The sequence below is a fragment of the Lipotes vexillifer genome, unplaced genomic scaffold (genome assembly GCF_000442215.2).
Source record: "Lipotes vexillifer unplaced genomic scaffold, Lipotes_vexillifer_v1.1 scaffold31, whole genome shotgun sequence".
Taxonomy (NCBI): Eukaryota; Metazoa; Chordata; class Mammalia; order Artiodactyla; family Lipotidae; genus Lipotes; species Lipotes vexillifer.
Window position 1 is genome coordinate 2,060,292 of NW_006792454.1, and position 12,829 is coordinate 2,073,120.

Here is a 12,829-nt window from a genome sequence, read left to right on the forward strand (position 1 = left end):
CGATAAGAGTTTCTACTTTTATTTTAAACTCAGAGTAATGGCATTGGAAATACTTTACCACATCTGAATAGAGTGAGGAATGCGCTGAATACAAGCTGAAACGAATTCTTCCCAGATCTCCAAATCATCAGCTCTGCCCTTCAGAGGTTGTTCCAGTAACCCTATCCAGCTCTGTTTGGTTAACAGCTGCCCTACAGTGCTAGCAGATTTATTGAAAAGATATATTGCTTATTTTTATCCTTAAGAAAGTAAACTTATCTGGCTTTGGGGGGAAAAAACACACTAGAAAATCATGGTTTTTAATCTGTAGAGAGCTATGCTGTAAATTAACTGAATCTTGCATTGAAAAGATGACTTATTCAAAGCAGTCCACTAAACCTTGTTTGCTGCTTTTCAGTAAGAATTTCTAGAAGATGATGATTGGAGCCAAAGTCCCTTTAAACTCATGATAAGTTATTTTAATCCTTTCTGATAACGTTATGGCTAAAAAAAAAAATTGGCTATTAAGAATCTTTTCCTTTTAGACTCTAGTTTCTATACACTCTAGGTAATAGTGATTCTGGAGTTTCAGAATATTTGGTTTTGCTCATTTTTCTACAGATCTATGAGGCTCCAAAAACACCACCTAAAATTCCCCAAACATGTATTTTAATTATACTGCTATTTCAGGTAAAAGTAATTTTATAAATTAAAGAACTGAAAATTAATTAATCAATTAATTAACTAATTAAAAAGCTGAAAAAAATTCCCTTAATGTAGACAGATAGGTTGAAAGATATGTAGATTTTGCTTAGAATATATGTCATAAATAAGCCATAAATCAGTAAAGAAATTAAATTAGAATGAAAAATATTCTTAAAATGGACCTCAATGCTTGCATAAAGGAGAAAATTTTATGGCAAGATTTTTTAAAAGTGCTCAAAATGGAGCATCTAATCAGAAATGCAATGTGATGGGGCAATTTGAAAAATTATTTCTTCACTAACAGTAGTCAGTTGGCTCCTTCAAAGTATATTCTTTTCAAGCAATACTATGAAAACAATCTAAAAACAGTTCAGGAAGCTTGGCTTCGTATAAAGATTACCTTAAGGACCACTCATAGATTCTGCTCTAGTCCTAGTTTTGAGTCAAGTAAACATTCTGAAGAAGGGAGGCAGAGTAGAGCAGAGCTCTAGGCAGAGCACATGTTAATTCTGCTAATAATTAATTTCAGGTTAGTTTCTATGAGCCTCTCAGGTTATATTGGAGAAATTTTCATAAAGAAAAGCTATTTTCACAAAGCCAGGTGACCTAAATATCACTCACTGATTGGCTTGTTGTCTCCCAGACAACTGGGGACACTGTTGTCTCCTTGGAAGAATGCATATGTACATCAGTTAGTTTTTTGTTGTTCATGTTGCTGATTTTTTGTTTGTTTCTTTGTTAATCATCCCTCCAAAATGTCAAGAGGGCTGTCTTTGGCCACCCATTGAACACTTAAAATCAACATACTTTTGGAATTTCTCTCCTAACAGTAGTCTCAAAGGGATGAAACCTGACTACAACTATTCATTTTCAACCATACTTAAGGTACATATGATCAAAATATCTTCTCCCAAACAGATAATTATGCTTAAATACACAAAAAATGATCACTGAGTATATTTAACAATCTACATGCCAAAGAAATGGGCAGGATATCAATTAGTATTGAATTAATTTCCTTTCAGTTACTGAAAATATAAAATAAAATTTAAATTTATTTAGCTATTTAGATTGTGTAACTGGATTATCAACATTTCCAAAAGTTTCTGAGGAGAAGTACTTATACCTGCTTATATGTTATAACTTACTTAACCAGGTTACTTGACTAAGAGCCTTTGAATTAATAATTAACCTCTTGATTAAGCAAAATTTTAAAGGTGATCGTGTGGGCAGGGGAAACAATAAACAATTAAAATAGAAACTGTATATTCACTGAAAATTTCCATGATACTAATTCCTAATAAAATCAATTCCTAAGAATCTTGTTTGAATAAGATAGTCCTGACTCAACAAATTTTGAACAGATTCTCAGGTGATGAAAGGTTAAGTGTATTTAAGCTTCTTTTTGGAACATGTTAAATATTCTTGGTATTAGCATAATTCAGAATTCCTAACCAAAACAGATTTTACTTTAGACTTTAAATGTTTAAAATAATAGGTGATAATCTTATTTAACTTTAGGGTAGTGATTCCTCAATTTCTGTCCTGTGAGAGGGTAGGTGTTATGTAATTTAGCTATCAATTCTTTTTTTAAATTAAATTTTAAATCTTTAAGTTTAAGTGGTACATAAATACATGCCTTTCATTAACATAAAAATTTTCTGCCAAGCTTCAACAACGCCCTAGTGATTTTTCCAAGTATTTTTCCTCAAAAACTAGGGAGATACTTTTTCCCCCTATAGTAATCAAGTTTAAAACACCAGGGGCAAAGTAGTTTAGAAATTTAGTTTGTTAAAGTTGTGTTTGTAGCAACTCGTACATTTGTAACAATACAGACTCTTTGCCAGATCTGATCATATGCACATCCTCACAGAAATGCACACATATAAATAATTTTAATTCTTTAATTTATGTGCATCCACAAACATGACATAAGACTGTCTAGAAAATTAAGGTAAATTTTATATTAAAACAATTATGCCCAGATTTCCAAAAGCAAACAGAAGGTGAGGTAAGGAAGTTTAAGATTCTCCTTCAAAAAAGCTATGAGTGAAGGGATGGGGTTGAAAAAATCCAAACTAAGAAAGAAGTGAGGGTAAAGTTTTCACTGCATATGTTCTTAAGATGATGTCCCTAAAATCTCTGGAATGAGAACCTTGTTCTTAGCCCAACTCACTGAGTTTCAGAAAAACAAGCATGGGGACCATCTAGTTTGCCTCAAAAATCTGCCCAAGGGGAAACACCTAAGATCTGGATCATTATCCTTGCCTACACGACATTCAAATAGTAATACTATTTGAATAGTAATCAATAGTAATTGATATGAATAGCCTACACGACACTCAAATATTCATGCAGGTAGAATCAACATTGCCTGTGATTTCAGAATAAGAGTTTGTTTATTCACATGACGGTCCTCCATTGTTATTAACACGGGCTTTTGTTAAATGCCTTACAATTAGCTTTGGGAACAAAAGAAAGAAGGTAAGAAAATGTTCTACTTTGCTGGACTCAGCAAACAGTACTAACAGTCCCTTATGATGACAACAGCTTTCCCTTGAACCAATAAACCATTAAACGGTAAACAGAATAATCAACACAGGTAAATTTATCTTTTTGCTTTTCTTTTTTTTAAGCTTCCAGGGACCCTCAAGGGAATATCTTGAAAGGTGTGTTTTATGTTCTTTTAGGTTTCTCCAGATAGCCCCCAAAGAAACAGATTTTTTGGGGGTGGGGGTGCTTTTGGGGGTGGGGTGATTAAAAAGATTAATCCTTCAGGATTCATATTTTCCTCTTAACTCTTAGATTAGTTGATTTTTATTTTATTAATCACCTACCAGAGAGCAAATAAAATGGCCTCTGAATGAAAAGGATGTAGCTCTACTGAACAAACAAAATGGTCAAGATAAAATTGTGATACAGGTGGAGCGTGTAAACATATAAAAATGAAAAAGATATTCAAGGTCATCCTGGTACCTTAAAGTTACATCTAATATCAATTTCTGAAAACCGTGCTTCTTGATATTTAATAAACACGGTAGGATTAAGTTAAATGGGTACGCACAGTTCATGAACTAAATAAACACTACTGACCATAAGTCATAAGAACTAGAAAATGAAAAGTTTTTTTTTTTTTTTTAAATTTTTAAATGGAGGCTACTTTCATCTGTAAACTGTAAGATTTCAGGGGAACTTGGAGATCATGTAGTTCAACCTCTTCATTTTCCTTTCCAAGATAAGAACAGGACAGAAAGGTTTAAAGGCCTGTCCAAGGTTAGACATGTCCTGTCATGTCACTAAAGCCACACCTCCTGACTCCTAGTCCCTGTTCCTCTCCCACGACACAAGTTTGCCTGTCATTATTCTTTTCCCACCCTACTTTTCATGTGCAGCTCAAGAATATTTAAGGCTAAAATGTCTATAATTATAACTCTTCATAACTTCCTTTATTTCCCTGATTCTGCTTAGACCTTCTGAAGTTAAAAATTTCAGAAAAGAAAATTGTCTCCCTTGTGATTGCATTGACTGAAACTTAAGGTTACAGTAAACAATTTTATTTTTATGTTATCCAGAATAATTTATCTGGATATTAGCCTTTGATACCCAATAAAAGTAAGTGAATGAATGAATGATAAAAGACAGACTTTGGAAGGTTTTTTATTTTATTTTTTTTATTTTAAGAACTAGCCAAAAAGCTAAACATTTGCATAGCCATTATTTTGAGTGAAACTTCCTTTAAATGTGTTTCCTTTCCAGCTAGCATATGTGAAAGGTGACCTCTTATCCATTTACATACCTACCCAGAATTCATGTGATAGGGTTTTACGTCAAGCTGTCAATTATGATAACAGACACAATAAGAACAGCCCAAGTGTTGATAGCCTGTTTCCTGACTTTATTGAAAAGTTTGTTGATAGTCTACTTGTGGCCTTTCAATTGCTTGCCTTTAATAAAAGACTACCTTGCCAGTGGTTTTAACGTACCTAGCTTTGGCTTTGCCATTTGTCAGGACAAATATTATAAAGGGATTTCAATGAATACCTTAGATAAACAAAAATAAAATCGTACAGAGGCGGCGTCTTAAAAAGGCCATTGGGTGTAACAGAAATTTTTAGTGTCATGAAAAGTCGTTTCAAATTTTTATCAAGAAAAGTGTTGAAAACATTTTCATAGAAAGTAGCCCAGTGACTGAAACTGAAATAAGAGCATCATACAATCATGCAAGAGATGTAACATGCAGAAGTCCGGGCACCAGTAAAATCCATGCAACTCTGAGAAGTAATGCAAGGACTTGAGTTGATCAGCCCATTGATTCATTAGCTCTAATAATAAGTAGCATATATAGTCAGGAGATTATAATTTTGAGATTATGAAAATAAGCTTTGTATTTTATAAACTAGAGCTGACTTGACTTTGTTGTCTCAGGGAAGGCAAAAGTGACCACCCATTTGCTCCATCTCAAATCTCAAATCTATATCAAAGGTTAATATGTACCTTAGCCCAGCTCAATGAGTTTCAGAAAAACAAGCATGGGGACCATCTAGTTTCCCTCAAAAATCTGCCCAAGGGGAAACACCTAAGATCTGGATCATTATCCTTGCCTCCACGACACTCAAATAGTAATAATATTTGAATAGTAATCAATAGTAATTGATATGAATAGCAATCGAATTACTTCGAATAGTAATCTTTTATTTCCAAACAAGAAGCTTCTTAGCTACAAACTTTTTTTCCAACTTGCAATAAGGGTTTTTTAAATATGTTGTACTGATGTATAACAGTAAGGATTTATACTTTTATCATGGCCTTACACTCTAGTATAACGGTGATCAAATTAACTAGACCTTTTTATATTACCAAACCTTCTATGACTACAAAGAAAGAAGGCCTGTAATTTAGCAAATTCATTATGAAGCTGATCAGATATGAAATTGGTGCTAATTCAAGTAAGCTGTCTCATATTTGCCGTTTATACTAAAATTGTTAGACTGGATTATACAAAAATTTCTGTATTTTCTAAGCAATACCCAATACTCTGCTATATAATTCCGATATTCTTGGGGAGATGAAATTTAGGAAGTGTGGTTTCTTCATTGCCTATCATAATGAATGTGCACAGTGTGTTCAGGAAGTATAAGGAGGAAAGGAAACACCGCATTTTACTAAACTTCTGTGAAGTTAAGCCAGAGAGGAGGTCCTTGACACTTCTGAAAAAGTTCCAAATCATAAAAAGACATTTCTCAGCAGAGACTAAAGAGTTCGGTTTGCCAAAAACCCACAAGTTCTTCAAGCCACCACACCATCGTCCAATAGAAAAGTTAAAGAATGAAGTTCCAATTGAAGTTCTGATTTTAAGATTTCCCCCATGCCAATAGTGAATGCATTAAATAAGCCAATCATCTCAAAGACAGTCTAGTTCCAGACCTTGAAAAACACTCAAGATTGAGTTAAGAGATAAAGGGAAACTTTAAAGTTCTGATCAGCTGGCATGAGCTGATTATTATGACTAATTAGAGGACTGTTTTTAATGGAAAATAATCAATAGTTTTAAAGAAATCATTTTTGAAATATTCTTCAAGATTATGTGATTTTATTTTTCAGATTCAAATGAGATATCACATTTAGAATGGTAGTGGAATTCCTGTGTCAGAAAAACTATATTTCAAGGCAGTTAGCAACCAGTAATGATCAGTAATAACCATTATAAAAAGGAGCACAGTGATGTATAATTACTAATAACAAATGCATGTATACCAAGTTAATGGTTATAAAAGCTTATGCTTTTAGTATTCAGATTTGCCAAAATGAATGTATTACTCTTACCAGTGGAGTACAGGGTTAATTTTAATATTTCCCATCTTAATTTAAGAAGTCAGTGTCCTTGTGTGTTAGGAATAATTATATTGAAAGCTCTGCTTTAGTGTCATTGTGTGGAAAGATTATTTATAAGACAGTCAAAATTATTCAACAATTTTAAATTTATTGTTATCTCTAATTTATGTAGGCTATATTAAAGTTCTTTTCTAAGAAAAAATAGCACTCAACAATGCACATCAATACTTTTCATAACGTAAAAGGATAAATCTTTATAAAGCAGTCGCCAATAAACTGAAGAATGTACCTGGTGACAATATTTATTCTTAAGGGGTCATGTATATTAAAAGCTAAGGGGAATGTTTAAAAGAACTCTCTCAGACTAAAACCATTGCCTTTCTAATTTTGAACTTCTCCTAGCTAATATAAAATGATTGATTACCTTTATTTCATGTACCCCTTGATTTTTCTTTCCATTCATCACTGAGTACTTTAAACCAAATGCATTTAAAACCTGCTGCTAGAAGAGTGGTCTCTTTTAAATCTTTGGAAAGTAATGAAAGGACACAGTAAATCAATCTCATTTCTGCTGTACGAAAGAATAACCTTTACTCTACTGAAGTCATTTAAACTGTTTCTGTCCCTCTGTTCCTGGACAGTAAACATAAAACTTCATCTCTAGGATTCTGTTAAAATTTGAAAGGATTAAAGTAATTGAAAGCTTTTAACTAGAGCCTTAGTTTAGTAATATACGTGTATAGTATGATACGCACATACACTCATTTTCTGCATGCCTCAAATTGTAGCTTATTATGAATTGGCACATAAGGCTTCTTCAATTCAAAAAGTAGCACTAATTCTTTCATTATACAGAGGACAAATTATCTGTCTGTATGGCACTTAAAACTGAACATTATATTTTTCATTATGAAGCTTATATAATTTTTCTTTCAAAGATCAATACACATTATATACTACATAAATGTACACCATATTTGACCCATCTAATCATATTTATATTGTAAGAGGTCTTCACTTGACATTGTCTACTTAAATAACAAGTGGCAGCCTTTGATGAAAAAGTTTGTAGCTCTAGAACTCATATATATATATATATATCGTCCACAGTATGTCTGCTGAATAAAACATAATTCTCAACTTTTAGGTTTTTTTTTTTTTTTTTTTTTTCAGTTAAAATGTGCTCAGAACTCTATCTACGTTAAGACTAGTATTTTCCTGATGCTTGTTAAGTTTTCTTGATTTATCCTTGGACATGTGAAAGAAGAAATAAGTTTTATATAATCAATTTTTGTGATCATAATTACATGAGGCTCTAATGACAGTCATAAGTTATAAATTAAAAACTTAAAGCTGCCTTAGGTTAGGACAGGAGGTTGGGAAGATTGCTTCTAAATACATGAAAGTGGTTATAATATTCTAAATGTGTTTGGGCTAAAGGTTTAAATAACAGAGGCATGATTCTATGAATTCAAAGTTAACTGAAAACTAGAGACATGTCATTAAGAATGCAAGTCTCATGACAAGAATATTTCTGAAAATATGTGAAATGATTTGTAAGAGAATAAGTTTCTAAACCTATGAATCCTGCATATGTTTTTAAAAAACACAAGGAACATATACATTTGTCAAATAGAACCATATTATAGTAATTATAGCATATTTCATATTATAGCAATTTTAGAGGTGAAAAAAAGCAACATTTCAGAAAATTATGTTGAAAAGCCAATGGCTGGCAAAACCACTAATTATTATTTGGTATTTTCATAACTGTGTACAGATGTTTTCAGTTAGCTCTCACTCTTTTGTTTTGTTTTGTTTTGCTCTTTTTTAAACCTGGCAAAACATCAAGTATCTTGAATAAGCTATCATCTTTACGATTTTCTCTGAACTCTGCATGTGGTGACCTTTAATATAAGCAGTCTGCCACCTTGGCCTGCAACTGGGCAGGACTTAAAAGTTCCACATGAGACACAGATAGGCATGATAAGCATAAACTAGGTGGACAAGTCTAGAACAAAAGAAGCTGGCATGAGTACCTGCGCAGGCTCGCTACATCTGTAAAAACTCAGTTGCACATACAACTTATAAATGAAGAGCAAGCTCATTAATACCAGCTCTTTCTAATTCATTATAGACATTTTTCCCTATGCAATATTTTGCACAGTGTTAATTTCAAACTGCTCTGCTATCAAAACTTGAGAGCAGCAAACATATGCATCATAAAATATATTTAAATTTGGAAGTGTTTAGAATGATTTCTGTCATCCCGTAACTAGAATCGTGGGATTTCTGTATTTGTATGGTCCACGCTTTTGACTATGGCTAATTTGTTTATAAGCTACCATTAATCCTGGCTATATATTTTCACAGTTTGGGTAAACACTTCATTTGCATTAAATTTACAGCATTAATGAGATGTGAAATTTAAAATGCTACTTGAAACATAAATGATGTAAGAAAGCAGAACCAAAAAAAAGTGTTTTATCACATCTGAAATCAGTAAACCAATTTAAAGCTATTAAAATAAGAAGGATGCGTCGCCTGAGATTTTAGCTTCAAAACTCATCTTCTTGGACTGAAATACCAAAATGAGGAGTAAAACATCTGGAAAATATGAAAGAGCTCAAAAAAACACAAATTGTGAATTGTGTAGTGCTCCTACTTTAATTGACTTTTAAATCAATTGACAATTTTTGTCTTTGGAAGGTATAGGCTGGTAAGCTCTCAATAGCCAGTAAAACAGGAAAATACTCTGGCTGAAACACTGTTCATTCATGGATGTTATGAAATATGCTACAGAGAAGGAAAAGGTCTTGAGCCAATTTGAGACACCCTGTTTAGAGAGGCGAGAAACAATGGATAAATGAGAAGATATTTTGGAAAATGAGATGATCAATTTCTTTCTCAGAAGCCCCGTGAGCCCCATTCTGAGTCAAGATCTGAGAGGCAGCATGGAGAAAAAGCACCAATGCAAAAGCGTGGCTACACCATCACACCTGGGTGAAACTTGCCCACCTGTTGCTGATGTAGGAAGGATGGGTCTCTTGGGCTTAGTCCCACATATCGATTGGCTTGAGATGTGCCTGAGGCTGTGTAGGCTGATTAAGGAAGAACAAAAACAAAGATAAAAATTGCGAACTATCAAATGAACACCCTGTCCACGCAAAAGAAACCCAGAGAAGTGGGACTTGCAACCAAAAAAAAAACAAAAACAAAAACAAAACACAATGTCTTTCTCTTCTCTTTCGTGTGAGTGAATACCACTGATATAAATGACAATTGACCTCAAGTTGACTGGTTTATCCCCCTCCCAAAAAATCTATCCAGTAACCATATCCCATCCTTTGGTGTGGGCATCTCACACAGGCTCTGGTTACAGTCTTGCAGGAGTACCAAGGACTGGCTAAATAGAAGGGTCCCTTTCCTAGATGTACCTCCTTACAAGATACTGGTTGTCTAATAATGGGATAATCAATGATGGTCTGTGATTCTAAATGTAAAAGCAGACTGAAAGTCTGTCAGGAAAAAGTGAAAGCTTTAAATGATGGGATTTAAGCAGATGTGCTTGATGATATAGGATGAAAAATGTCTTACTGAAAAGTCTTACTAAAAAGAATATCTAACATTATTAACATAAAGGAGAAGGCTATTTTATTATATCATACAGAATGAATTAGCTCAGTATTTTATTTAATGTGAAAATGCCCTTAAGTTTGATAGAAATGTTTCTGAAAAAACTCATTTCTTTTCCAGAAGCACAAAAAGTCAATTTTTTGTGATTGGTCCAGAGAGGGAGCTGACATATGGTGAATACTCCTTAAATTATTACGGTATCACCTTGCAAGTACTTTTTGTACAGGTACTTTTTGGTGCAGAGCGAATTTTTCAAAGAAAACATCTCCCTAGTCCTAAAGATGTTTGTTCCTTTTCACAAAGGAAAGGACTAATGTATCTTCCCAGCACTAAGCAATCCCATTGTTCCATGTCAGAATAAACAGAAAAAGTAAATTTTCATCATTTATGTTACATCTATAGGTCTGAAGAAAGCTATAATATTTGGTTTAAAACCATCAGATTAATGAGGAATCCAGACATTAATTCTTAAAAGGCATTTTTAAAACGAATACATTAATTCTGCCATGTTCATTTGGCCCGTTGAGGCTTTTTCAGGTCAACTTTTTCAAACAGTGAAGATGCTCACAATTCACCTTTTAGTTATTCCTGAATGAAGGGCTCACTCAAGAGCAGCCCTAAGCAGCCAGTGTCCCCTATTCAGTCTCCAGACCTCTGGAATTCAACACACACCATTGAAGAAGAGCCTCACCCTTAGAGAGTGGGCACCAAGTCTGTGCTATTCTTTCTTTTCAACCACGAGAAAGAGGTTTCCTTGGCCTCTGTGTTTTCCTTAATTTTTCTGATTTATGAATTCAATGGCTAATTTCTCATCAGTGGCGCCTGGGGAGGTGAAGTGACAACTCTTGTTTATAGGAAAGAAAAACGACTCACTATATCGTTTTTGTGCTAGAGTGGAAAATGGACTGATGCAGCCATCTTTATACAACCAAAACATTCCTTTGAATATTTTATGATTTTATAAGTCAAATAAGATCTCTTTTTGATCAACCTGTACGTGAGTATAAGAACAATTCATTAACAAACAGGCTGACAGTACTCCCATAGGTGAGCTGTGATCGTTTCGGTCTGATCTTCCCTTGAATGTAATCTAGTAATGTCAGTATAAGAGTAGGTACCAGAAGTTTCTGGAACTTCCAACTACTTAAAAATCTTTGTTTTCTATTTGCTTTTATTTAAATTCTTGACTTTGTTTGCTCAAAGATGCCCAAGGTACCCACTTTTAAAATTTGGATGTAGCATTTTAGTGACTGTAATGTACATAGCTAACCTGTAGCACAAAGGATTCCTATTCTTCCTTGACTGGGTCTCATCCATCTGTGCATTCAGGGAAGTGTTCACTAGTGTAGGACCCTCTATCAACAAACCAGTTACTGAGAATTAATGATTACTGATGGGAATTACAAGCTTGTATGGTTTTATTATTTGATGGGGCCTCATGAATTTTGAGAAAGAAATGCTGAGTTCACTGTACACTCCAAGTATTGTCTGTTTTTCTTGTAGGGTTCCTTCCTAGTCTTTCAGAGGCCACAAAAAAAGAGTACTTTCCAATGGCCAAGAAAGAAAGAACCAGTGGTACTTCTAAATCTCTGTAATTTCACACAGGAATTTCCAGAGCATAGGGATTTTCTTGTTCTAAAAATGAAAGTAGAAGCTCTGGATTTAAGATATAAGTATAATTGATGAGAAGCATGCTAATTCCTCCTGACTGGAATTTTATCATTCCACTTTACCAACCTGTGCACACCAGCTCCAGTTCTAAAAAGCTGGCAGTTTGGGCGAAGCCAATTGAAAAACTGTGTAATAACTCCTGTGTACTTATGAGTACTCTGTACAAAGAAGCCAAGGAGTCATTTGGGTTACTGGTATGTGCTATGTAAATTCACTGGCTAAATCTCTGACATTTAAAATGTTATGGCCATGCTAAAAATCATAATACCTGACGCACCATAATAGGCTAAATCAAAAAGTTTTTTTAAAAGTTGCAGACAATGAAAGTGCAGGTAGCTTACATGTGCCTAATACTAAGCTCTGAAATGTTTTCTCCACCCAACATTGTGTGACTGTTTCTCACAATGACATAACCTGCAGTGATGTAAACATGCAATTATCCTACAGAGGTACTGATTCAGCCTGCCTTGGGAAGGGGCTTAATTTCTATAGGAATGCTCCAATAACTAACAATTACCTAATCTCTCTTCGGGTGATATAAAAACCTTGTACACTGTTATGTTATTCAGTGCATTTTCAATGTATACCTTGAACAAGCAGGCATGACTTATTATTTATGTTATAGCTATTTACTCGAACAAATAAGCTTCTCCCTTTTCAAATAGGATGCACTCAGTGAAATTTGATAAGAGAGAGCTTGTGAGAGCCAGGCCACATTCATGCCTGCTGGTTCCACATAAATGAGAAATCTCCATCGGGTTGGGTAGCTGGAAAAGTTGCCGTGTTTTCCACCTTGGATCAGATATCCAACGGCGCCTTTGATGGACATTTCTCATTTCCTACAGAAATACTTACTGGTTGCTGTAGGTGAAGCTGCCTCACCTTCAGTGGATGTAGTGATGGGTTTAGTATCTGTCATGGTCAGGGTCACAGGTCGCACTGCACTGGGATGGGGAGAGGGTGCCAAGACAGGAGTGAAATGGCCAGGCACTTTCCCTAATACTTG

At 34.3% G+C, this 12,829-nt stretch overlaps 1 protein-coding gene across 6 annotated transcripts in view; it reads right to left on the reverse strand.

Annotated features, from left to right (window-relative positions):
- Positions 1 to 12,829, reverse strand: part of NFIB (nuclear factor I B) — a 452,552-nt gene that overhangs the window by 21,058 nt on the left and 418,665 nt on the right. For 2 of the 6 annotated variants that reach the window (XM_007465640.1, XM_007465641.1), the window contains exons 10-11: positions 12,706 to 12,822; positions 9,535 to 9,617 (exon numbers count right to left, since the gene is read on the reverse strand). The exons of 3 other annotated variants lie outside the window; for them this stretch is intronic. In XM_007465640.1, coding sequence (XP_007465702.1) covers positions 9,535 to 9,617; positions 12,706 to 12,822 — 200 coding nt within the window. Of the gene's footprint in view, positions 1 to 9,534; positions 9,618 to 12,678; positions 12,823 to 12,829 lie in introns of all 6 variants that reach the window. One more of the 6 variants, XM_007465639.1, reaches the window with a different exon arrangement.